The sequence below is a fragment of the Manacus candei genome, unplaced genomic scaffold, assembly GCF_025592945.1.
Source record: "Manacus candei isolate 608988 ecotype Guabito, Panama unplaced genomic scaffold, ASM2559294v1 h1tg000057l, whole genome shotgun sequence".
NCBI classification, from domain to species: Eukaryota; Metazoa; Chordata; class Aves; order Passeriformes; family Pipridae; genus Manacus; species Manacus candei.
The window spans coordinates 15875411-15898840 of NW_026138105.1; the positions used below are offsets into that span (position 1 = coordinate 15875411).

The 23430-nt window shown below is 43.9% G+C and overlaps 3 protein-coding genes across 5 annotated transcripts in view; 2 read left to right on the forward strand and 1 right to left on the reverse strand.

Moving 5' to 3' along the window:
* Positions 1–1115: 1115 nt before the first annotated feature.
* On the reverse strand, positions 1116–11122 carry ACTR5 (actin related protein 5). Its single transcript, XM_051803028.1, has 9 exons — positions 10712–11122; positions 9098–9327; positions 8089–8258; positions 7047–7264; positions 6526–6708; positions 4301–4423; positions 3626–3765; positions 2585–2717; positions 1116–2068 (listed from the first exon to the last, which is right to left on the reverse strand). The coding sequence occupies exons 1-9, from the start codon at positions 11093–11095 to the stop codon at positions 1820–1822; spliced, it is 1830 nt and encodes a 609-aa protein (XP_051658988.1). The 5' UTR covers positions 11096–11122; the 3' UTR covers positions 1116–1819.
* Positions 11123–14012: 2890 nt separating this feature from the next.
* On the forward strand, positions 14013–18484 carry ADIG (adipogenin). 3 transcript variants are annotated; one of them, XM_051803067.1, is made up of 3 exons: positions 14013–14303; positions 15642–15943; positions 17251–18484. In XM_051803067.1, exons 1-3 carry the CDS (start codon positions 14177–14179, stop codon positions 17440–17442), a joined length of 621 nt encoding a protein of 206 aa, XP_051659027.1. In that variant the 5' UTR covers positions 14013–14176; the 3' UTR covers positions 17443–18484. The 3 variants fall into 3 exon arrangements, with proteins under 3 accessions (XP_051659027.1, XP_051659026.1, XP_051659028.1); XM_051803066.1 differs by having other exon boundaries at positions 14019–14303; positions 17194–18484; XM_051803068.1 differs by having other exon boundaries at positions 14019–14303; positions 15714–15943; positions 17194–18484.
* A 266-nt stretch (positions 18485–18750) lies between these two features.
* The window catches only part of ARHGAP40 (Rho GTPase activating protein 40), a 38506-nt gene continuing 33826 nt past the window's right edge, over positions 18751–23430 (forward strand). The window contains exon 1 of the mRNA XM_051803018.1: positions 18751–19041. The gene's annotated coding sequence lies outside the window, so the exon portion shown is untranslated. The remainder of the gene's footprint in view (positions 19042–23430) is intronic.

A 23430-nucleotide genomic window follows, 5' to 3' on the forward strand; every position in this document is an offset into this window, starting at 1 on the left:
TCTCTGTACAGAATTAAACAGTTCCACTTTGAACTAATGCAAGAGAAATGTCTGGCTCAATTTAGCCAAACATTTAGAAGTCACATAATCATCCACTACGGATGCCCTTTCAGGCTTTCACCCTGTAACAGTTTTATGCACAAGACACTTATCTATTTGGTAGCCAACACCAAGTATCAGAACAGATTTCCATACCTTGAGTAGCCACTCTGCCTAAAGTAGCTAAAGATGTGTCAGAAAGGGGTCAAATAGCAATGGGACATCATTTACTCCACTCTAGGTCACTGAAACTGAGATCCGAAAAGACACGTTGGGGTGTAACTTTGCCCTGTTTCAGCACAGCACAGTTTTTCCACATTCTTTACAACCCATAGAATTCCCTTAATGGTCCTGAACACTGCCTCCAGGCAGCCAGGGATAGGATTAATAGTCCAAACCTGAGGTCACCTGGAGGCACAGAGCTGCCTTGCCCTCCTCTCCTGCCCAACAGCCTGTTAGGAAAAGGCCAGAGGCCCACCAAGACCTGTGTCCCACCTGAGTGACCACTGCTGGGTGCCACAGGAGCTGTCTGCAGGTCTGCAACAACTCCTCCCTCACATGCTCTCTTGAAGAACACACACTGCAGGACCTCAATGCACAGGTGAGACCTCAGTGTTTGACCACAGACTTCTGGGTAATACTTTTGGAATTCAAAAATGTGCGTATTGCATCCTGTGGCAACAACTTCGGCATCGACAAGCACCTGATGTCCTTTGCTTTGAATCTGCCAGGTGACAACTTATCTTGATGCTCTGCAGCCCTTAAGGACAGTAAATCACCATCTCTACACCTTTTTATACCAGTGATACAATCTGGATATTTTCCCTATAGTCTTACCTTTTCCAGCTTTTGCCAAAGGGATGGAGTCTCCTCAGGTTTCAGTTCAACATTAAGTATTGACTATTCTTTTGGGAATGCAACTGCAAGTTGTTCAGTGCAACAACTGAATCCTCAGTCAAATTTAAGCTGGAATACATTGTACACCAGGACAGGGGTCTGGCTGCAAACCTGCGTTTGTAAGCAAGGTACAGCCAATGCTGTAGTCTCTAAAGAGTCAAATCGCTGAAACACATAAATTAGTGGTAAAGCAAAAAGTTTGCTTTATTGCTAAATCAACTTTTGATCAAACAGTCCCATCAAAGAGCTGCCCCGCTCAGCACTACTGCTGTAAAACCACTCCAGGGCTGCACAAGACCTGGTAGTCCCTCTGGACTGTGCTTTATGGAAGGTTGTGTCTTTATGTGACCAGTTCTCCAGTTTCAACCAAGACATCGATATCATCACTGACATCAATGAAACCACCTACTGGGTGGTGCTTTAGCAGAACGCCTGTAGCACGAAGGAGATCGAACAGGCCATAGAGCAGGAGAGAAGGCCAAGCTCAGCCCCTCGGTCCTGCCCGACATGCCCCGACAGAGGATCGCTGCAATGAGCGAGGGGGACCCCTGCTGGGCTGCCTTGGTCCATACAGCCCCGCTGCGGGATCAAGAAATAAAACCAGTATAAAACCAGGACATTTAATAAAATTTTAAAAAACTGTAAAACATACACTCTCAAAACCCCCTGAGTCTTACTACGAGACTGTAGATGGTGTTTCCTCTCTCCGTGCTGCTGTGTGTGAGCAGCACCGAGCGCTCTGCGAGCACTCCAACCATGCCAGGTGACAGCCAGCATGGCCTGTCCTCCTCCTCCTCCAAGGGCCTGGATGGAGTCCCAGTGCTCCCGAGCACCAGGGACGAGGTGTGCCCTCCTGCACACCTGGTCAGTGCCAAGGACAGGGCTATCCCTGCTCCCCTGTGCCCGAGGCCAGTGTTCTGCTGGGCGCTGCCACCTCTGCTGCCCGTGGGGCCTGCTTGGGAAGGCGAATGGGGACATAGACATTGGAAGCACAGTGTTCCTTGAGGTATTCTCCCCCTTTTTCTTCATAGTCCTTCTTGGTTATCCAGCCTTCCTCACGGTTCATGTATTCCACTGCCCAGTCCCTAGCCCCATACCAAGCATCCAAAACAGGGCTGGAAGCAAGGTGAACCTGATGGAAGGAAAATAGAATAGCAATGTCAATTCAGCACAGGAGAGAAAGGCCTTTTTACCCTGATTGCAGAGATAAAGGCCTTTTTACCCTGACTGCAGTGGTAAAGACAAACCACTGAGCTTCAGAAGTCTGAGCTGATTACTCAGTGTCTCTGGGGAAGAATAGGAAGTTAGGAAAGGGTTTGAAGTGCATTTTCACCTTGGAATCAATTCCTAGGAAATCAATCTGAAAACTTCCAGCCAAACATGCTTCTGTGTGCTCGGTCCTTTAGCAGAAGCAGATTTTCCTGTTCCAAGGCATCTTCCCTACTCTTTCTACTGACTTCAGAAAGAGCAACTGTATCTTTGCTTAACCTGCACCTTCTCAGGTCAAAACAGCTGTCTGCAGTGTCTTGTCATAAAACACTCCATTCCCATGCTCTAAGGACACCTGCTCTGCACCTCACCCAACCCCAATGACTTCTGAACCCAAATCAACAGGTTGATCACACAAACATAATGTCAACACACACACCTGAAAAGATGACTGGAACGGCCTCATTTCCAGGAGTTCCTTCTGGACTCTGGCTTTCAATCCAGGGTACATCATATTTCCACCAGTGAGAAAAACATTCTGGACAAGCACAGCTTGTTGCTCCTTTGAGTACCTACGAGGAACAAAAACAACTTCAGCCTCTCTCAAGGACATCTTCCCTGTGAACTGTAACAGCTCTGAGGAGTACTAATACCTTGCCTCAGGATTAACGGAGAAACTTCCTTCATTTTCCTAGTATGAAAAACTGTTTGTTTTCTGGAAATTCAAGGGGTGGCAGAAGAAAACCCTGAAAGCACTCAGTGGACTGTACTCCATAAATCAACAACAGAATTTCTACCTTCTTTCTAGGGCTGGAATTCTTACCTTTCAGAAAATGCAATCTCCCGTGTTCATACAGTTCAGGGGCGAAATCTTGCCAGTGCTAATTTGTCTGGAAATGTCCAGCAAGTGTGCGCATATCATAACTTTAAAATGTTACCCCTGATTTTGGTCTCCCAAAACCAGAGACTGCCAGCTCACTGTTGCATGGGATGGATATTTACAAGGGTTTGTTGTTTCCCTCTGTAACAAGTCGGACCAGGGATCTCCAAAGCAGGATCTGTGCAAGGCAATCCAGTGGGGTGCAGGAAGAAGGTATTTTTTTGTACCATTAAAAAATAAATTTAAATAGTGTCTATTTCACCTTTATCTGGTCCTTTTTAATTTTTATTTTTGTGTATGTGTTAAAATATTCACAATATATCAGTTCAGTAGCACCTGTATGTAATTTATAAAGACATATCTATTAGAGGTGTGTGCTCAAAAACTTTTCACTGATGGGGTAATTGATCAAAAAAATTTATAGATCCACAGACTTAAGACAAGCAGAGTTACCTGTGATATTCAGAACATGAAGACATGTCTATTCTGCAATGCTCCACGCCGCCAAAAAGAACTATTCCAACACATTTTCTCAAATTATTGCTAAATAAGGAGTATTTCAAAAGCTGATATCTGAAGTAAGCAGGTTTGTAAACTTACCTCTCAAGGACATATTGCATGGTTTCTGCTATACCAGCCTGATCTTCTCCTATTAGGGAGGGCTGGAAGACAATCTCTGGAGCCCTGATTCTTTCAGTGCCAAGGAAAAGCTGGTGGTACTCTGCCAGGTTAAACACGGGCTTTGAAAAGATGAGATTGAGAAGTAGTGGGTAATTATGTTAAAGAACAGTAATATTCTAGAATAAGAAAAGTTTCCAAACAATTCTGTACAAAAAGCAGATGGTAATGCTCTCATAGAGAAAGAGAATGATGTAAAAGGTTCCAGAAGATCAAGGAAGCTGGACTTTTCCTATAATTTACTCTCCATTGTGCCACTAAGGCTCTACCTCACAAGTTGGAAGCTGTGTCCACTGGGATGAGATATCAGTTATGGATCATAGACAAAAAAACCTTGAGCAGGACTTTTTTTTTCCTAATAACATGGCACTGCTACAACAGACATTGCCTGCAGAGTGAACCAAGTGGGTATATTCATGGTCTAAACCACCAGCTAAGACTGCAAGGACTTCTCCTCTCAATGTCCTGTTCAGGTAGTTTAAGAATCTCTTCCAAGAGCAGGCAAACAATGTTTGCATTGGGAAAAATGTTAGCAAACCTGCTGGACAACTGGGATGCAGAAACCTCTGGCACGAGGTATAGACATAGAAATCAAACCTGTACTGCAGCAACAGGCTTCTCAACTTCAGGCTGTTCCTCAGCAAATAAAGGTTCAAATTCATTAATACTTTCCATATCCTCCAATGACTGTTCACTGCTCAATGGATCCAAATCAGGAGTCTGGAAACAGAGAAGGTGTATTATGGTAGGTTAGGTCAGGTGTGCTGGGCACACATGTGACTGCAATTCACGTGTCACATTTGGAAAACTCAGGGCCAGTTTCCTCAAATCTCAACTTTTTAACTAGCCTGAAAACAAATATGCCCAGAAAGTAGAAGTTAGGACAGACATTCACTCAAAGCACAAAAATCAAACACTTCCAATAAATTTGTCACAATGCTAGCTCAAAAATCAAGGCCTTAGTCTGCCAGGATCCCAGGCAGCCATGTCCTAAACATAACATATTAAAACCTGGTAAATAGCTTTTTATACTGGTGAAAACTTGGTGCTCTCCCAGCATCTCTAACTCCACTATAATTACCATTAAATTCCCTGTTTTGTTTGTGTGGGACTGGAAAACAAATATTTGCTAGCTACAAAGCCACCACACAATTTCTGACAGTTTCAACCACCTACCATTTGCTCATGGGATGCACCAAAACCCCTTTATATTTTACACAGATGTGAAGCGCTTTCCTAATGAAAAGCATCACTCAAAATCCTACAGGACTCCTGTTGTGAGCTTGCAGCAGCGTCTTAATTATCTTCTTTATTTTTTGTGTTACAATATTACCTTTAGGATTTTGTTGCTAAATATTTATTTTGGTTATTTTAAACTTGAAATATTTGCTGCAACGACTAGAAAGCTCATCTAGCAGGATGAGCTAAAACTAGATCCTTTAAACATTCTTAAGTATCTATTTTATATTCACTTAAATAGAAGCAATTACTCAAACTGAAGTTTGAGCAGAGTTCATTGTTAGAGCAAACAAATGCAGTCACCTCAAGTTCTCTCCACCACTTATGCTTTGTTAAATCCATTTCTTTTTACATCTTAAAAAAAAAAACAACAAAACAAAACAGAAAGAAACACTGAATTCTGCTGGAGACTTGGCACAGACCCTGGGACAACATAATTAGCTTTTAGACTCCTTTACATGCCAGAAGGATGGCCTGTCTAAAAAATGGATTTGGTGATAATTGTAGGTGCTCTCACAAGGCAAAGACCAAACAAAAAGACTTGTGGATTCATTCCAAGGTCTGTGGTTACACCTAAAGAGGAGGAGTGTGGGATCCATTCTGGAACTTAGGCATAACCACTGAGCAAAATTACAAGAAACTGATAGTCTTTCAATTATCTTCTTTCTAGAACAATTTCTCTTGATAGAAGGCAGAAGGATGTTTTACCAAAATGGTAAGCCCATCATCTCCCTGAATTTTGCTCAAACACAATCATTTTGATTGTTACACAAACTCTACTGATAATCACAGAATCCCAAAATGGTTTGGTTTGGAACAGACCTCAAAGCTCATCTCGTTCCATCCCCCTGCCATGGGCAGGGACGCCTTCCACTAGACCAGGCTGTTCCAAGCCCCGTCCAACCTGGCCTTGGACACTTCCAGGGATGGGGCAGCCACAGCTTCTCTGGGCAACCTAAATATGGATCTCTCCTCTATGCTTCAATTTTCTGTTTTTCTCTCTGCCTTTTTTCCTGAGCAAAGGCTGCCATAACTAAAAAAGCTCTGTTTTATGTGACTTGAAAGGCAATTATAAGCACGTGCACAAACACCTTAGACCACCTCTTAGAAACAGCTGCTGTGTGCTAGGCCTGTGTTAGTCTGGCAAAGCAGACAAACAAGCTTCTCATCTTCAAGACAACTCCAACAACCAAGTGTAGCAATTAACCTTTCATTAAGTAAACAAAACAGAACAGACTGCTTAATTGCACCAAAAAAGGCCAGCATGAAAGCAAAAGGTTGGTTGTTTAACCATAAAGTTCTCTGGATCTGAAAGGGAAGAACAGAAAGAAAAACAAATACTGTTTTTAAGAAAAAGCTTGATGGGTTCTTCTATATCATTAATAGAAGGCTACTAATAATTAAGGATAGTTGTCTCAGGATATTCTCTCTGAAAAGAGAGAAGCAGTTGCCAACTTGACAATGACTTGCAGCGTGTTAAAAGCTTAGTTCACCACTAGAAGTCTGAAGGGACACATTTTCAAGCACAGAAATTTAATTCTTTCAAAGATAAAATAGGGATTAACTTGGTCAAAACATCATACCTCTGGCTTGCTGTCCACAACATCTACTTCAATATTGACTTCTGACTGTAGGATTTTCTGCTTTGTTTGTTCAACAGACACACTCAATTTGTTGATGTAAGACTGAAGTTCTTCTGCAGAGTCCATGTTCAGCTCCACCAAAGCTTTGTGGAATTGATCCATCTGACCATCTTCTAAAAGTTCCTGCAGACAGATGAGATGTGATGACCAAGACAGGGTAATCAGAACTATCTGTCAACTGTGCGTGCACAGACACTCTGCCTTCATTACTAGATATTACCATATACACACTTTGGCAGCATTCAAAATATTTCCCAAACAAAGTGCTGTTCAGAACCTGGAAGCACCCTCTGCATCAGTAGTCTCTCCCTGTTATCTCACAAGTAACCTTGGCAAGCTCCTATCAGAAAACACCCAGGACAGTCATAGGTTCTTTGCAATGACACGTGACCTTCTGATGCAACTCCAATGGCAGCCTGCCCTCCTCCCAAAATATCACATGAAAACTTTGCCTTGGTTACCTGTACATACAGCAACCTGTCCAGCCTCTCCTGGTCAAGCTGCAGCTTCTCTTCTCGACGACGTGCATTGAGTTCCTGAAGCCGCCGCAACTGCTGCTGCCTTTTCTCCTGCTTTTCCTCGGATGTCAGAGTGCTCCCCAGCAGCTTGTTGGAGAAAGGCAGCTGCATCTTGTGCACATTGTTCTCATAGTACTCTGGGCACCGCCACTTCTGGAGCTCTGCGTGTTTTGAAAGCAAGATAACTGTTTTGTCAGCTGAAGACAATGATTCATATGTTGTACACACTCCATGCAGAGGATGAAAGGTGATGAAAGAAGGCAGAAATAGTCCAGCCTAAAATTTTGTCACCTCTTGGCAGCTGCCCCCATGCTTGGCTACTCCCTCTGAGCACTACCCTCTGGTCACATACTCAGTGCAGGTGCTTCTTCATGCTCTGATCTCCAGGAAACACAAAGCACTAACAAGTGAAGTGCACACTAAAGTCTCTTCTCTCCTTCCAAGAGAAGCTCTCACACATTTTTAAGGACTCCTGCAGGCTCCTTCACAAGTGACAAATTTAAGAACACACTTCTCTTCAACCACTACTTCAGATGACACTTACCGTGAAAATTGTAAAACTTATTGAATTCACAAAAAGTCATGACAAATGTCCTCTGCAATTTTGGAAACCTTAATGCCGATAAGAAATGCAGCTAGATGTAGAAATCCTAACCAATTTAAAGGGGTTTTAGAAGTATAAAGTAAATAATAAGCTCATTTTAAATTATTGTCCTCTGAAACAATCCCAATTTTTATTCACAGATAAATTTGAATTAATACAGATTATTTTTGGTAGTAGTTCAACTTTATTTCTTAATTTTAAATTTGAAACCATTGTTAAGCATGAGGCAGGTTACGAGAAAGACAGGCTACAAAGATAGCAATACAGTGGTAGAGTATTTCTGGTAGAATCCCAGCCAACTTGATATCCCAAAACAAGGGATATAGACGACAAACTAAGTGTGGATGAACACTATCTGGCAGTAAATTACTCTGATTTTACCTTCTATGTAGTCCTCTGCAATGTAGCTGTGCTCGTGCAGGATTTCCTCCATCCGGCTGAGCGTGATGGCTGCGAAATGCCCGGGATATTTGAGCTGCAGGAGCCGCTGCAGGTACACGGCAGCCTGGCACCCCCCCAGGTTGATGCGCTTGCAGTTCTTGGCATCCAGCCTCAAAATGCAAAGAGACACAGCTCAGACTGGAGAAATCCACAAGAAATCCACACAAAACACACCTCCTGCTTACTTCAGTATCATTTCATTTCTCATACGGACAAGTAGACAGATGAATATTCATAGATAAATATTTCAAGATTCAGTTACCACAGAACCTAACACACCTGCTTTTCTCAGACAGCATAATCACTGCTGTGTTTACTGCAGATATTTTCTGAAAGGCTCAGTTCTGCTTTTAAAAAACCCCAAATATTAAATAATTCTGTTTTAACAAGGGAAGTGACGGTTAGCAGAGCTAAAAGTAGTTCTTTAACCTTTGCAACATTTTACAGTTGGCCAGGTGTAACCCTTGAAAACATGAAGCATTTATCAGATCTAATAAAGCCATTGCCTGCAGTAGTGATTCAAAAAAAAAGAAGAAAAAGAAAAAAGATAAAGTAGAGTAATGTAGCTGAATAACTAGAATGATAAAAGCCTCAAGAACTGCAGAACTCTCACAGAGCACTTTATTTTGTCCCAAAGCTGCTTTAAAACCTATGTTTTTTAATGCCTGATTTCACTTGGAGCAGATATCCCCTTCTACTTTTGAAAGTAAAAATTTTGGCATGAGTAGCAACTAAAAATACAAAGACAGTACTGCTTCTTCAATTCAAAATTCAACAGAACCTAGTAAAATCTGCAGACCTGGTTTTAAGTCATCAGTATAAATTAAGACCTGGAAGGAGTTAATACTGCAGGGCTGGAATACTCAGTGCTGGAAAAATGGATAGTTGCACCACTTGAAAAGCCAATGCCTGACAAAGAGAGGCTGCACTTAAGACACCAAGAACTCACCTGCCTTCTAAGACTGGCAAAATGTGTGTACATTGATATCCTGAGGATATCACCAAACCACTGCAGGGCCACTTCTGCCTCCTATTGTGGTAAAAACTGTACAGGCTGTCCACACCATAGGACACTTTTGGCACTTGATAGCACTCGAAGAGGAGCTCGGACATCATTTGCCTTGAATACAGAGGGTTGCACACTGCTTCTGTCAGAACAATTGGGTGATCAACACAACCCTGGAAGAGACAAGGGAAAAGAATAATAACAAAGGTATGAAGGGAAAACACAATCATCCTTGCTTCTTCTTTTGAACACCAGCAAGAACTCCTTCAAAACAGCCATGAGAAAGCACTTTATGTGCAGGCTATTAATCACGTAAAATCACGTAAGCTAAATTATATCTAGTGCTTAAAGGGGAAAAAAGATGTTAATGTTAATTCAACCAAAGAATAAATTCCTAATGGTGGAGGAGAATGGACTTTTAAAAGCATATACAAATTATTAAAAATGTAAGTAACCAAAATCTATGCAATGAGAAGGTGAAGTGCGAGAGAAAACCACTGGAGGTTTAGTTCAACACTGGGTAAAGTTTTCGTACTTGTGTTGTCACGCAGGCAAAAGGCTCCATGGCCTGAGGATCAACTCTCAACGTAGCTGGAAGTACAGGTGGTCAATAAGCACTACTAATAAGAGCCCTACACAACACTAATAATGTTTATGTCCTTCTCAAAAGCTGATCCTGGATGCAAGTTCTCAGACATGATCTGACAGGACACTGCAGTCCAAGCCTTTCACCCTGCAGCTGAATCCTCCCCTTCTGCTTCACCACAAAACCATGAAGAAATTAACAGCATAGCATAGCAGAGCTTCGAAGACCCCCCTGGGGCACACCTTGCCCAGCCAGGTTCACCTCACTGTGTACCCAGGCTGTGACTATCTGTGAGGAGGGGGACAACATATCCCAGGAGAGTCAGAGGAAATTCTAGACCTCCAAATTCCCACTATGGACCAGCCACAACCTCCCAGAATCCCAGAATGGTTCAGCTTGGAAGGGACCACAGTGGGTTATCTGGTCCAACCTCCCTGCTCAAGCAGAGTCATCTCAGAGTACACAGTACAGGATTGTGTCCAAATGATTCTGGAATATTTCCAATATGGGAAACTCCACAGCCTCTCTGGTCAATCTGTTCAGCGCTCAGTCACTGCTCAGTAAAGAAGTTCTTCCCCATGTTAACGTGGAACCTCCCCCTCCACCCAGAGGGGCCGGCCCTGAAGGAACTTACAGGAAAGATGAGGCAAGACTATTTACAGAAGCCTGGAGTGACATGGCAAGGGGAAGTGGCTTCAAATTGAAAGACAGTAGGGTTAGATTAAATATCAGGAAAAAAAAATTCTTGCCTATGAGGGTGGCGAGGCCCTGGCACAGGTTGCCCAGTGAAGCTGTGGCTGCCTCATCCCTGGAAGTGTTCAAGGCCAGGTTGGACGGGGCTTGGAGCAACCTGCGCTAGTGGAAGGTGTCCCTGCTTGTGGCACGGGATGGAACGAGATGAGCTTTAAGGTCCCTTCCAACCCAAAGCATTCCACGATTCCCGGGCGGCTCCAGCCCCGGCCCGGCGTTACCTGCGAGGAGACGCCGAGGCGCTGGAAGACGTGGTCCAGGAGCAGCTCCTGCAGCTCCAGCTGGACGGGCACGTTGCGGTCGAAGGGCGAGCGCAGCAGCCACCGCAGGGGCTCGGGGCTGCCCAGGTCGTTGCCCACCTGGGTCTCGGCGCCGGCCCCGCCGCGGGCCCCGCGGCTCCGCGCCGCCAGCGAGCGGAACCGCAGCAGCGGCTCGGCGGGCACGGCGGGATCCAGGCAGCCCCATCCCGCCCGCGTCTGGAAGGAGCCGTTGTCAATGACCAGCGGCACAGGCTGAGGGCTCCGCACGGCCGCGCTCGGAGCCAGCACCGGGTCCGGGGCCCAGCGCGCGTCCCGGAACGCGAACACCCGTGTGGGCGCCGCCATGGCGGGCCCCGCGTCCGGCCGGGAACGCGGCAGCGCGCGGGGGTTCCGGGACCGCCGCCGCTACGAAATGTCAGAATTACCTTATTATCTTAAATCAGGGCGTTCCTTGGTGTGAGATCTTTGTGTGCTTTCGAGCCTAATCAGCAAGGAAGGAGACCTGAGCAGTGGGACAGGCAGCAGCCAGCACAGAATCATAGAATGTTAAGGAGTTGGAATGGACTTTAAAAGATCATCCTAGCACACCCCCTGCCACGAGCAGGGACACCTTCCACTAGCCTGGGTTGCTCCAAGCCAGTTCCAACCTGACCTTGGACACTTCCAGGGATGGGGTGTTCTTGATGATCCTTGTGGGTCCCTTCCAATCCAGAATATTCTGTGATTTTGTGAGTATTTAATCTAAACCTGTACCAGTGTCTTACCACCCTCACAGTAAATAATTTCTTCCTAATATCTAACCCGATTTCCCCCTCTTTCAGTTTGTACCCATTATCCTTGTCCTGTTGCTACAGTTCCTGATGAACAGTCCTTCTCTGGCTTCCCTGTAGGCCCCCTTCAGATACTGGAAGGTTGCTGTGGGTCCAGGACAGGCCACAAAGATGATGAGGGGTCTGGAGCATCTCGCTAATGTGGAAAGACTGCAGGAGCTGAGTCTGTTTAGTCCGGAAAAGACTGCGAAGGGATCTCATTAATGCACATAAATATCTCCAAGGCAGGTGCCAGACTCTGTTCAGTGGTGCCCAGCAACAGGACGAGGAGCAATGGCCATAAACTAAAACACAAGAAGTTTCACCTCAACATGAGGAAGAACTTCCTTCCACTGAGGGTGGCAGAGCAATGGAACAGTTGCCCATGGAGGGTGTGGAGTCTCCCTGCTCCAGGTGACCCCGCCTTGGTAGGGGTTTGGACTGGATGATATCCAGAGATCCCTTCCAACCCCAGCTATTCTGTAATTCTGTGAAAGGAGACCTAATCAGTGGAACAGGTAGCAGGAACATCACCTCTCATTGACATTCTGGAACTACCAAGCTTTAAGGATGTAGTAAATCAAGATGTTGATGTATGTCTATGTATACACTGCTAACTCAGCAAAATACTCAAGGTCCATGTGCCCTATAGCTGAACTAGCTTCATTGTAATACTAAAAATCATACCTACACGTCAAAAAGACCCCTGCCAAGGCGAAGACCCTCCCCCAAGCATGTGGAGAAGTTAGCTGGGGTTACATAACTCGTATGGAAATTACTAACCAATCATAATAGGGCGTCTGTACTTGGAAAGTTACTAACTCTGAATTAAAATTAATTATAAATAAATAAATAAAAATTATAAATAAATAAATTATAAAAAATTAATTATAAAGAATGCCACAGAAAGTCCAGTGGGGTGTGCTGGATTTGTGGAACACACCGAGCACCCAGGCTTGCACAGCTCTGAAATAAATACTCAGTGTCTCTCTCAAATGTGTAATGGTTGTCTTGTTGCACACCTGGTAAAGAATCCAATTTTGTGGACAACACCACCATCTCACAGGGTGGGCTGTACCCCATATCACTTTCACACAGAGACTGCCATCCTTTAAACCTCGACTGTGAAACCTCCCCAGTGTCTGCATGGAGGTGAAACCCCGTGGCTCTGGGCTGTGCCACCCACCCGGGAGGTCACTGACACAGCCCAGGCAACTCCCTGCTGAGAGACCCACTCCTGTCCCACCAGCCTCTCCAGAGATATGGGAAATAGTGAAGGCATTTCCCCCTTATTCTCACTCCCCCATTCCCCAGGGAGGTGGGCTCACAGGATGGGATTAATCCTGACACAAGGACAAGGGGTCCCAGGCTGGCTCAGCTCGGTGAGAGCCTGTGTGGACCCCAAGGGGTCCCAGTGACGTGAGTAAGAGAAACACTTTACCACTAAAATGAAACACATCACAGCTTCAGGATTCAGCTCCTTTCCACCCATTTTGGCACTGCATCTGTAGACAAATCACTGACAGCCTGGTTTTCAAAGATGCCCCCAACCTGCCAGCCCTACTGTGCGAAATGAGGACTCAAATATTGAGCATCCTTGAAGCTCAGGGCATTAATGGCTTTTCTCACTTGTTTACCCAATGCACAAAGCAGAGATAATAGCTTTCTTTTATCATGCAGGGGTGTTATTAATGTGAATTAATAAGAATTTGCGGAGTTCATTTAGATCTTGGGATTAAAAGGCTCATTTCGAGGAGCTGTTACTACATAAAAACAAACACATGCTCACAAGCAAGAACATTAATGCATGCAATCATTTGTAATGTGCACTTACATCACTGCTCTCTTCCACTGAGAGCTACACAAATAATTAATTTAGCCAAACAGCTCTCTGTGAGGTAAGCAATAGATAATGGTTTTATTTTATTGAAGGAGAAACACACAGTGTGACGAATATCAAGTGACTTATCTGGTTCCTGCTTTGATCCCTACTGAACTCCTTTACTCTTAAGCAATATATTTGTAGACATATGTCCTATGAAACACACTAGTTACCTTTTTTGGATGTAAGGGAGATAGGCAATTAAAATACAAAGGTTTATTTTCCTAAAGGATTAACTAATAGGTGGAGGCATACAGAGTAGGCTAAAAATAGAGTTATATTAATACAGGACATATTTATGCTCTATGTCAAACAGGAGCCTGGGAGAAGTAATTTTTACCTCTTCATCCTCTACCCATCTGTGGAGGGTTGGCTCTGTTTTATTGTGTTCTCAAAAGCAACCTTGGCTACTGAGTCTGGCTAAAGTGCTTGGTTATCTCCCCTGTATCCACAAACATGACCAGATCTTTAACTACTGTTTTAACATAAGCCTTGAAAGCTTCCTTTAAATAGCAGCTGAAGGAAGGCCAATCATATCAGATGTTTTCTCAGTTCTTCTTATGCTGTATTTAATCTCCACTGCTCCCTCCCTAGCACAGGACTGTTGCCTTTGCTAACCATGCTGATATATCACTCATTTTCTTGTCGTTAATAGTGTTGCAATGAGTTATTAAAAGGTGGTTAGAAACCGGAGCAGATGAGCTGCTCTGAATTTAGTGTAACCCGAAGCAAGTTATGAGGTATCCCCTGGTTCCTCTGGTGAATGAGCTGACCTTTCCTCTGCTTTTCTTCTGGTTCTGTTTGCCATTTGTAATGCTGTTGATCATCATGATCATCTGGCTACAGCTTCTACTTAATGAAGGTAAGTTCGGCTATTGATCACATAAAATGCTTCTGCATAAAGCATTTATCTATTAGCTTCACCTTTAAAACCCTCTGCTAGCTATTTTTAGGTTAATGACACTTGTCACAGAAAGAAACTGAAAGGTTTCTTAGTACTGGTGGTAGTATATGGAAAAGCAAACACAAATTATTATGCTTTTCTGTTAACAATGCTTATAGGAAGACCAGCTGCTGCCTTACCCTTCTATTCCCTAGTCTCTCCCTTTTTCTCAGAGGTAATTTGATTTAAGAAGGGCAAAAGACAAGTACTTTTTGTAGATTTCTATTTAAGAAATCTCCCAGAAAGTAAAGCTAACCCTCTAGTTTTGTGCACTTTAAATTCCGACATTATAGTTCTCTGGCACCTCTATTTTTGGGAGGTGTGCAGGGTGTTACTGGGGAAGCTGGTAGAGTCCTTTTGTCAATGCTGAGGCTGATAGAAAATTTTGAAGGGAGCAAGTGATGCATTTTCATTTATTTGTGTATTTTGCTCTTTTCTTTCCCAATCCATCACTGATTCTTACTTCTAACATGTCAGTAAATGATAACAGGCTTTTGGTTTAGACTAATAATAAACTTGTCGATGCACTCATGAGGATAAAGCCTTGCTACTTTGCTCTAATGCTGGATCGTAAGTAATCCTGGATAAGGAATGAGTTGTAAGTTCAATATCAGTCATAAAAAAAAAATCTATTTTGCATAGGCAAAGGGTGGCTCTGCACACACTTCAGTTGAGTGCTCAGGTTTTTGTCTGGACAGAGTAACTCTGGAATCTATTGATGCTTTGAATGAGATTTTGGGGATATTCTTGCTACATTTACTTCCACAATTTCTGGCCCTGTAGCGACTGTTGTTAGCGCCAGGCCTCCAACAATTTCCACAAATGCTCTAAATTGCGTTTTAATCAGTAAGACTAGACACATTACTAACTTTTTACATACTAGCATATTTACAGAATTACAACATTAAAGCATTTCCCAGTTACTCATAAGAGAGAAAGATAACAGTGCCCTTTTAAGTAACTTCCTAATTCAGTCATATCCACTTATTTTATGCTAGATTACAGCAGGCACAAGTAAAAAGTTATGGATGTTTCAGCTCTTCCTTTAATATAGTTGCTGATTAAGAGTTAATTAGTTGAAATCAAACACTTGTATAAACCTTTTATTGTCTAGTTGGGTTTGGAAATCCTTTATTTCAGCTGAAAAATGTTCAGAGGAACCTTGCCCAGCTCACAGGTGGAACATGCAAGGCTTGCAGCCAGGGAGAAAAAGTCATATACAGCTGTTTTGCATGTTCTTTTTAAACCTATTTCTAGCACAGATGCCCAGCACAGAAAAGATAAAGAAAGAATCTTTTGATGAGCCTGATTCTGACTCTATATTTGAAGATGAGCTAACAGAGGAGGACAACCAGAGTGATGCTTCCAGTACAGAGACACAAGAGGAGTCCCAACCCAGTGACTCTGCGGGGAGGCTGAGGCCCAAGCCTGCTTATCTGAGCTCAAATCCAAAAAGCCAAAAGCAAAGTCTTCTTGCTGTGACCTCAAACAGCTGGTCCCGGAGCCAGAAGATAAGATATTCCCATGTTGAAAAGAGCAATTTCTGTAACATCATGATGGTGAGTAGTGTGACCGGGTTGTCTCTTTGCATATCTACTGCTTTTGTGCCTCAGCTCTGACTTTTTTTCACCTCTGCCTGACTCCTCGGTCTCTTGGGTAAGAAAAAGCTGCAAGATTGGTTTATGTCTGCTTAATGACTAACAGGAGGTTCTATATTCTGTCTTCCCCACTTGGAGTGGCTCCTGATGTAGACAAGGTAAAGGTAACACAAAATTGTGCAGAATTACTATCATGAATATGTGTGTGTATATCTATTTCAAGGTATGTATGCATAGTTTAAAAGTCCTTGAGAATTGCATTTAAAACAGCAAAAAAATGCTACTTATTTCTCTAAGATAAGAAGTTTAGCTCAAATGTGCGTAGAAACTCTTGTGGTATTTATGGCTGATATTATGTATTTTTAAAAGCTGCTTCAGATTTCTCACAGTGGAGTATGTGACTAAAAATAGGATGTATTTCACTTGCTCAATAAGAGCTGAAGTGAGAAATCTCTTTGCAAACACAACAGTCCAAATCTTCTTAGGCTTTACACAAATCCCAAAAGATATATTTGACACAGTGGAGGAGCTTGATGTCTTGTGTGTCTTCTCTTTCCCTGTGCCCTGACTGTCTGTTCCTTTGTAGAAGGGGCTCACAAGGGAAAGCTGCTCTGTGGCTCCACGCTCACTATACACAGTCCTGTCTGTTCAGTTACATTGCTGGGATTTTTGAATTGCAGCAACTGAGGTACTCACTCATGTTTCCTTCCACTAGTTTTGCTGAAGTGGTAAGCTTGCTTAGGCTAGATTAGCTAAGGACTGGAATCACCTTAAACTGCTGCAGTTGTTTGACTAACACACCCTGATGCTGAGCTTTAGCATGGAATCAACAATACCCTAAGTGAAAGCATTTTTAACATTATTAACACCACCAAGGCCGCACCAAGTCGGTGTAGTAACAATTTTTTTAATTTCCTTTTAATTAATTTTTCAAAGGCTAACAATGCTAAGAATGAGCTTGGACTTGTCTAAGGTACCATTTGATTCTCCTAGAGCTCTTCACACGTACAAGCATTGACTTGAACACAGCAGCTTGAACTGGTCTCTTGTGGGGCATAATACCATGCTGAAAGGCTTGCAGGTTGTGCAGGGTGGATGAGGGAAGGGAACAAGCACTTGTGATTTCAAAATTATGTCTATTCCACTGAAAATAGAACCTCTTCTGAAAACATCATTGCCATAATAATTCAGTTCTTCCTTTTCTTCATCAGCTGTTGTGCACCATGTTTTCTTCTCTCACCTGGAACTTTGTCTGCCTGTTGCTCCAGATCTTTAATGTCCTGAGGATTCTACTGCTGCCGTCCTATCTGATTACCTACATGGCTCAGCTGTTTGCTTTGCTGTATGAAAAAGCTGTGAAAATCCTGGACTCCCTGAGGCTGGAGAGCAGGGGACTGTTGGCTTCAGTCTTGGGGAGGAAACTGGAGCTGAGCAAAGCTCAGAGAACCACCAGAGGGTGAAAATAAAGCAGATGGTCTCATGGCTTTTAGCATCCATCCTGCTTGGCATCAGTGAGAGCGACTGCAGCATGACAGAGGGAGGGGAATTCTCTGAGAAGGAAACCCACTCAAGACTAAGTCAGCACTCACTGAGGTCACAACAACTACTTTCAGAGTACTAACAGGTTAGATATGAAATAAATGACAGTTTCTTGTCCACCACCTGGATGTGTATTCTGCTCCCCTTCCACTTCAAAGGAATGAGTCCCTTTTTTTAAGGGCCAAGAACTGCACCGGTGATACTCTCTGCTCACACTACTAATCTTTGGTTTCAAACAAAAAAGATCAAGGCAATCTTTCTCTGTAGTGGTTCTTACTGGGACTTAAATGCAGTACAGCCCAAGGATTATTATACTTATAGTCCAATTAGCACTCTTCTGATCTTCAACTTGTCAGTTTGCAAAGTAGGAAACAACTTTTCAAGACTCAGGTCTAATAAATTAAGCAAGCCTACCTCCAATTAATAAGAAATAATTAAGCCCTCAGCAGATCCCGAGCATGCATGTCCCTCATTTCCATGCAGGCTCTGCTTTTTGGCACAGCTGGCAGGCTGATGGAAGGTTAGATTACAGCCTAAAGAGACACTCACCAGTAGCTTGATTTCACCAGTTGTTGGAGCCACAAGGAGGGTGGTAGGACTGTGACGAGCCTCCATTTTGTGGCCTAAAGGTTTTTCCAGGTGTTGGGCTGTGATCAGAACAGCTGTGTGCTCCTGGCATCGATGCACACATTCAACACACTCTTTTTTTTTTATTTAAAAAGGACCTGAATTAGGAAGTCACATCCCAAAGAGCACAGAGCCAATTGTGAAGAACGTTTGTCTCTGCTCCCCACGTGCAGGCCATGTGCCTGCAGAGCCTTGCATGGGAACGCTGTGTAACACCAGCCCCTAGTAACCATGAAACCTCTCCTGTCCGTATTTGCCTTTCCCTCCCCATCCCCTGAACGTGTCCAAATGTTTGCCCAAAGCTGTATGCTCTTAAATAAAAACTGTTTGCCCACATCTTTATTTTCGCAGCTCCTTTATTTGGAAAAAAACCAAAACAAAACCAAACCCAAAAAACCCCAACCTCCTCCCCTCCCAAAAAAACCCAACCAACCAAACCAACCAACCAACCAACAAAAAATACACACACAAAAAAAGCCTTTTGCCAAGGACATCCCACTCTTCCCGGAGGGGGTCTGAGGATCTTCTCCCGTGGGGTTTCCCCATTTACTGCCCCTTCTGCCAACGCCGAGCGGGCCGAGGTGGGTGCTCCATGGGGGTGCTCCCTGCGGATGCTGCGGGACCGGGCGCAGATGCCGCTGGTTGCGGAGGCGCCTCGGGCGAGTTCGGGCAGCGGCTCCGGGTGGGGTCCGCCCCCGTCCCGCCCTCCCGGAGCCCTCCCAGTGGCCGGGGCGGAGGGAAGGGAAGGGTCTGCTTGCTTGGTCTCGCCTTCGCTGAGCTCCGCGCGCATCCCTGGGCGGCTCCAGGGCAGCGGTACTGAGGTCGGGAGAACCCCTTGCTCTCTTCTCCTTTAGTTCTCCGGCCGCCCTTGTCCGCAGCGCTGACCCCTCCAGGTAGGCTGGTGCGTGGCGGATGTTGGGGGGGCTCCGGCCGTGCCCCGGAGCTGCGGGATTTCTAGTGCTTTAGGTGCTGAGTTGTCGCTTTTCCTGCAGAATTTGGCTTCTGCCCTGCTGGGGAAAGGGTTTATCGTCTCAGCTCTAGTCCCCCTTCTGACACCTCAAGGCTGTCCTCATTGAGCCAGCGAGGAGAACGTTTTCTGGTAGTCTCAAGGTTTTTCTCTTTTCATTTTCTCCCCAGTCTATGTGCACTTAAAAAAAGTGTTGGCAGGAAAGTCTTAATCTTGCAGCTGCATCACTGGGGATGCCTCCAATCTTGCAGCTAAATCCCTGGAGATACCTCCTGTCTCTCTTGGATTTCGCTTGTTTAGGCTATTTGAGTATGTTGGACACACTGTTACAATCTCAGTTCAAAATGACACCTTGTTATCTCGAGGCAGTTGCCATAATTTAAATTAAAAACGTTGTAGTGGGATCATCACTGCAAAGTAGATGAACTCAGGTGAGTAAATAAATAACCCAAAGGTCTAGGAGAATATTGCTTCTTGAATTACATGGTGATGTTCTAAAGCCCGGGGATAGCAGAGTATATGCTCTGTGTAGTTTTTAGTCAGTGTGAATACACTCGGAATAGCTTTAGCTTGGCTGGGCTGGCTGTCACTGGTAGTGTCACTGTAATAGCAGGGAAGTTGGTGCCAGCTTGCAAAACCTGCTTGAGGAACTTACTTTGAGGGCTCCTGGTTCCTGTGAGCTGCCCAGTACCACAGCTATGCTGATGGCACTAGTAATTTATACCTGTTTTTCCTGTCTCTGAGCTATGAGAAATAATGCACAAATAAATATTTGGCTGTTAAGAATAAAAGTTTGTTTGAGGATTTGGCTAGAAGTTGTATGGAAAGGACATTTTGGCTCTGCTGCAGGTCTGTGCTTCTTACAAGAGGTTGGTGATGTGTGAACCTGGCCTGGAGAATGGATGCAGACCTACAGTTGAGGGGTCTCTGTTTGAACCCTGGGGACTGTGTTGTGATCCACCTTTGTTAGAAAATTTCCTTTCCCTGAATCTGGCTGTAATGCCTTTCCCTGTGCCTATCTTTGCTGAGCATTTGGAGTCACAGCATGAATGACCTCCCAGCTGCCTTTGTAGTCTGCAAGTGTTTGAATAACATCAGTGAGTTCGTGCTTTAATTTCCCTTTGCTGTGCGTGCAAAAGCCGTTTCCTGGGCATCAGCAAGAGAGCTTACAGCCTCAGATGTTGTAGTAGAGCTCCTGCCAGTGTGGTTGTTTATAATGATTGCAAATAGTTTTGGATTTAATTCACCTCTTGTTCACCTGATGCAAAGCATCATTTCTCATACACATCCCACAGCTTCTGCCCCAGGGTCCTTCCATACTGTTGCAAGTAGGTAGTTTTCTTAGCTGAAAAAGTTGGATACAAAAACCTGAATTGAACACTTTGGAGCACAGCATTAGTGAGAGCTGTAGTTTGGTAGTTCCTTTTGGCTGAGGTTAAGCCTCCTGGGAGGTGGAAGCCTGCATTTCTGTGTGCTGAACATGGTAGGCGTATGGTACACACGTGGCTTATGACCTTTTGCACATCACTAAATCTCTCCTTTTTTTCCCCCCTCCTTCTTATTTGTAAAGCATTTACTTTGCAGGCATGGTGCAGGGGTGGGGTTTATTAAACATTAAGACTCTGTTGGGAAGCATTGTATGTATAAAAACGTAGATAATAGTTTCTTTCTCCTCTGAGCTCAAAATCCTGAAGGAAGTTGATAGAAGACCCAAACTCTAATCTAGTGCAAACTCAAGTGACCTAATGTGTTTTGATGGATTTAAGTGATAAACACAAATCAGTATGTCAAAGTATTTTGAAGGTCTTGAAGCATGCTGGGATCCCTGACTTGTCAGCGGGGCCTCTCTGAGTAACAGCTGGGTGAGCCGTGGCTGTTTACATCCTTCTGCTGGAGGAGTCATGGGATGATTTAACTTGGCTGACATCTGTTTTCAGTAAAGAGGAATTGGGGTTCTTGGGTCCAAACTGTGTGAAGAAAAATAACACTGACAGTTTGGCTCAAGGTCCCTTGTGCCCAAGAGGGCACAGCAGCAGCAGTGGAGCTCTTGGGTTAATCAAGACGTAGTCTTTGAGAATGTTTTTAATAGTGAAGGGAAAACCCCATAACTTTTGTTTTCCAGTTCATAGCATCTTTCATTAGTTGGATAGAGGGTTGTTACTTGTCAAAGCTTTATATATTGAAATGGGTGAGTATCCAGCTTGCCTTGAGGAAAATACCACTCCATGGGAGTACAGGGGAGTGTTAAAATGGGGACCCACAGAGGTGATGGCACCTCAGCCCTTCATAAGACCCAACTGGTCAAAGCCCTCAGAATCCTGGCCTAGTTGGTGTTTGATCCTGCTTTAAGCAGGAGGTTGGCTGAGGTGGTAACCTGAGGAGCCCTTCAAATGTGCTTGTGTTGGCACATGTAAACTGCTCAGGGAGCAGTGCCCTTCTGGGTCTGCAGGGAGAAAAAGACGCTCCACTCCTTTAGCATCTCCTTAAAAATCACTGTGTGACTTGCACTGGGGTCTTCTGTTTTTCTGGGTAAGGAGGGCACTGAAGTATACATGCTCTACACACTTAGCTTTTTATATCCTTTAAAAGTTAGTAACTACAATGCATGACCAAGAATATGGTATATTCTAGCTTCATGTGTCTTTTAGGCTCAGCAAAAGCTTTGCTTTATTGGGGATGTTATGACCCACATGCTTCTATTCCAAGCAGTTTAAGTGCTTTCAGTTGGAGACATAAAAATATCTTAGTTGTGACATGGTGTTTGAGCCTTCCTGCTGCTGATGCAAAATCCATATGGCACTGAGGCTTAATTGAAACCTGCTGGAGTTATTTTTCTCCTGCAACATATTATATGAAACATTCTTTATGCAGCTGGCTTGAAAGGGCTATCCTTAATTAGATATTTCTAATCAAATAGTGCTTTCTGAAATTCTGCTCCTTTCTAAGACACACGATTTTGAATTACATAAGGCATTTTAATTTGATATACTACATATCAAATATGGTGTGTATGATTTATTCATGATTTTATGCTATGGACTTTAGGTGTAAGTCATCCACGACAACATTGCTAATCTGTGAGTAAGTTCTTCCAGGTGTGTTGCGTAGTGAAAAGCTTGTCTGAAGTCAGAACTTGTTGCTTGAAAAGTTGGGTCTCTAAACTGTTTTGAGTTCAGATGTTCATAATATTTTCTGGTATTTGTTACTGTTTGGTAAGAGTGATGGGTCAGTTTGCAGGGGAGTATGTTTTGGGATTGCAATTAAGATTGGAGAAAGAAATACAAAAGCTGATGTAGTTTAAAGCATATTCCCCAAAGTAGATTACTCCAAGAGTCTGGAATGTGTTGGTGGGAGGCTTCAGTTTTAGTGAGATGTTTCTCCATGCATGCAGGAGTCCTTCCCCTCCTAAATAATTGTTTCCATCTGCATAGCTTATTCCATCAGCCCCAGGGCTGCTAGTGCCTGGGCTGGTAAGCTATTAAAATGTGTGTCTCTTGTAAAAATAAGGATCTTTCCCACTAAATCCTCTGCGCTAGCTGTGTATGAAAAGAACTTTGCTGTTGTCCTACAAAAAAATAATAGGGCAACCCTCACTGGGGACCTTTTAAAATAAACAATATTCTGGTAATTCTGGTTTTTTTTTCATATTCTTTTAAATTTTTAGAGGGAGAAGTTTCAGGACCCTTGAATCTTCCTGCATAATGTCTGGCAAGCCAATTATTAATTCACTAGTTGTTCAAGGGTTGTTTAGTTTTTTTAAATTATGGAGTTTTGTCTATCTGTGTTAACCTGCAGTGTCTCTGGCTACTTGAATTGAATGTTGTGGCTTATGGTGTGTGAGACGTCCTTGTGAACATACACACTCCCATCATATCGTGGAGCCTGAGCATAGGAAGTGACTGAATGCAACATGTAGTTGAGACCTCAGTGTTTCAGCAAACAGACTGGCTGAGACCCAAGAAAGCTTCTGCTGTGTGAATTGCTGTTGTTTTTGTGGCACTGATGTACTTATCCCTTTGCCCTGTTTTGTTCTTTTAGAGAAGGTTCCTTCTGAGATGATGGACTCCGTTAGAAGTGGAAGTAGGTACTAACACAACATACACTACAGGGAAGGCACTGCCAAGGAGGTCCAAGCCTGCTCAACCATTATACACTGGTGGTTCAACAGTAACATACTGGGCAGCCTGTGCATGGGTGAAGCTGTGACAGGAGGCTGCTGACCAAATTTTATATTTCTCAGTTATTCCTGCCTGGGTCACCTAGAGAAGCGTGGGAGATGTATCACTGTAACTAAGAAACAGTGGAATGGCACAAA

Coding starts and splice junctions, on each gene's coding strand:
- ACTR5 (XM_051803028.1), bottom strand. CDS start 11,095: ATGGCGGCGCCCACACGGGTGTTCGCGTTCCGGGACGCGCGCTGGGCC. Junction 7,265..8,088: donor TGCAGAGGACTACATAGAAG/GTAAAATCAGAG, acceptor CAAAACACGCAG/AGCTCCAGAAGTGGCGGTGC. Junction 2,069..2,584: donor CGTTCCAGTCATCTTTTCAG/GTGTGTGTGTTG, acceptor TCCTTCCATCAG/GTTCACCTTGCTTCCAGCCC.
- ADIG (XM_051803066.1), top strand. CDS start 14,177: ATGAGGTATCCCCTGGTTCCTCTGGTGAATGAGCTGACCTTTCCTCTG. Junction 14,304..15,641: donor ACAGCTTCTACTTAATGAAG/GTAAGTTCGGCT, acceptor ACCTATTTCTAG/CACAGATGCCCAGCACAGAA. Junction 15,944..17,193: donor ATTTCTGTAACATCATGATG/GTGAGTAGTGTG, acceptor TTTCTTCATCAG/CTGTTGTGCACCATGTTTTC.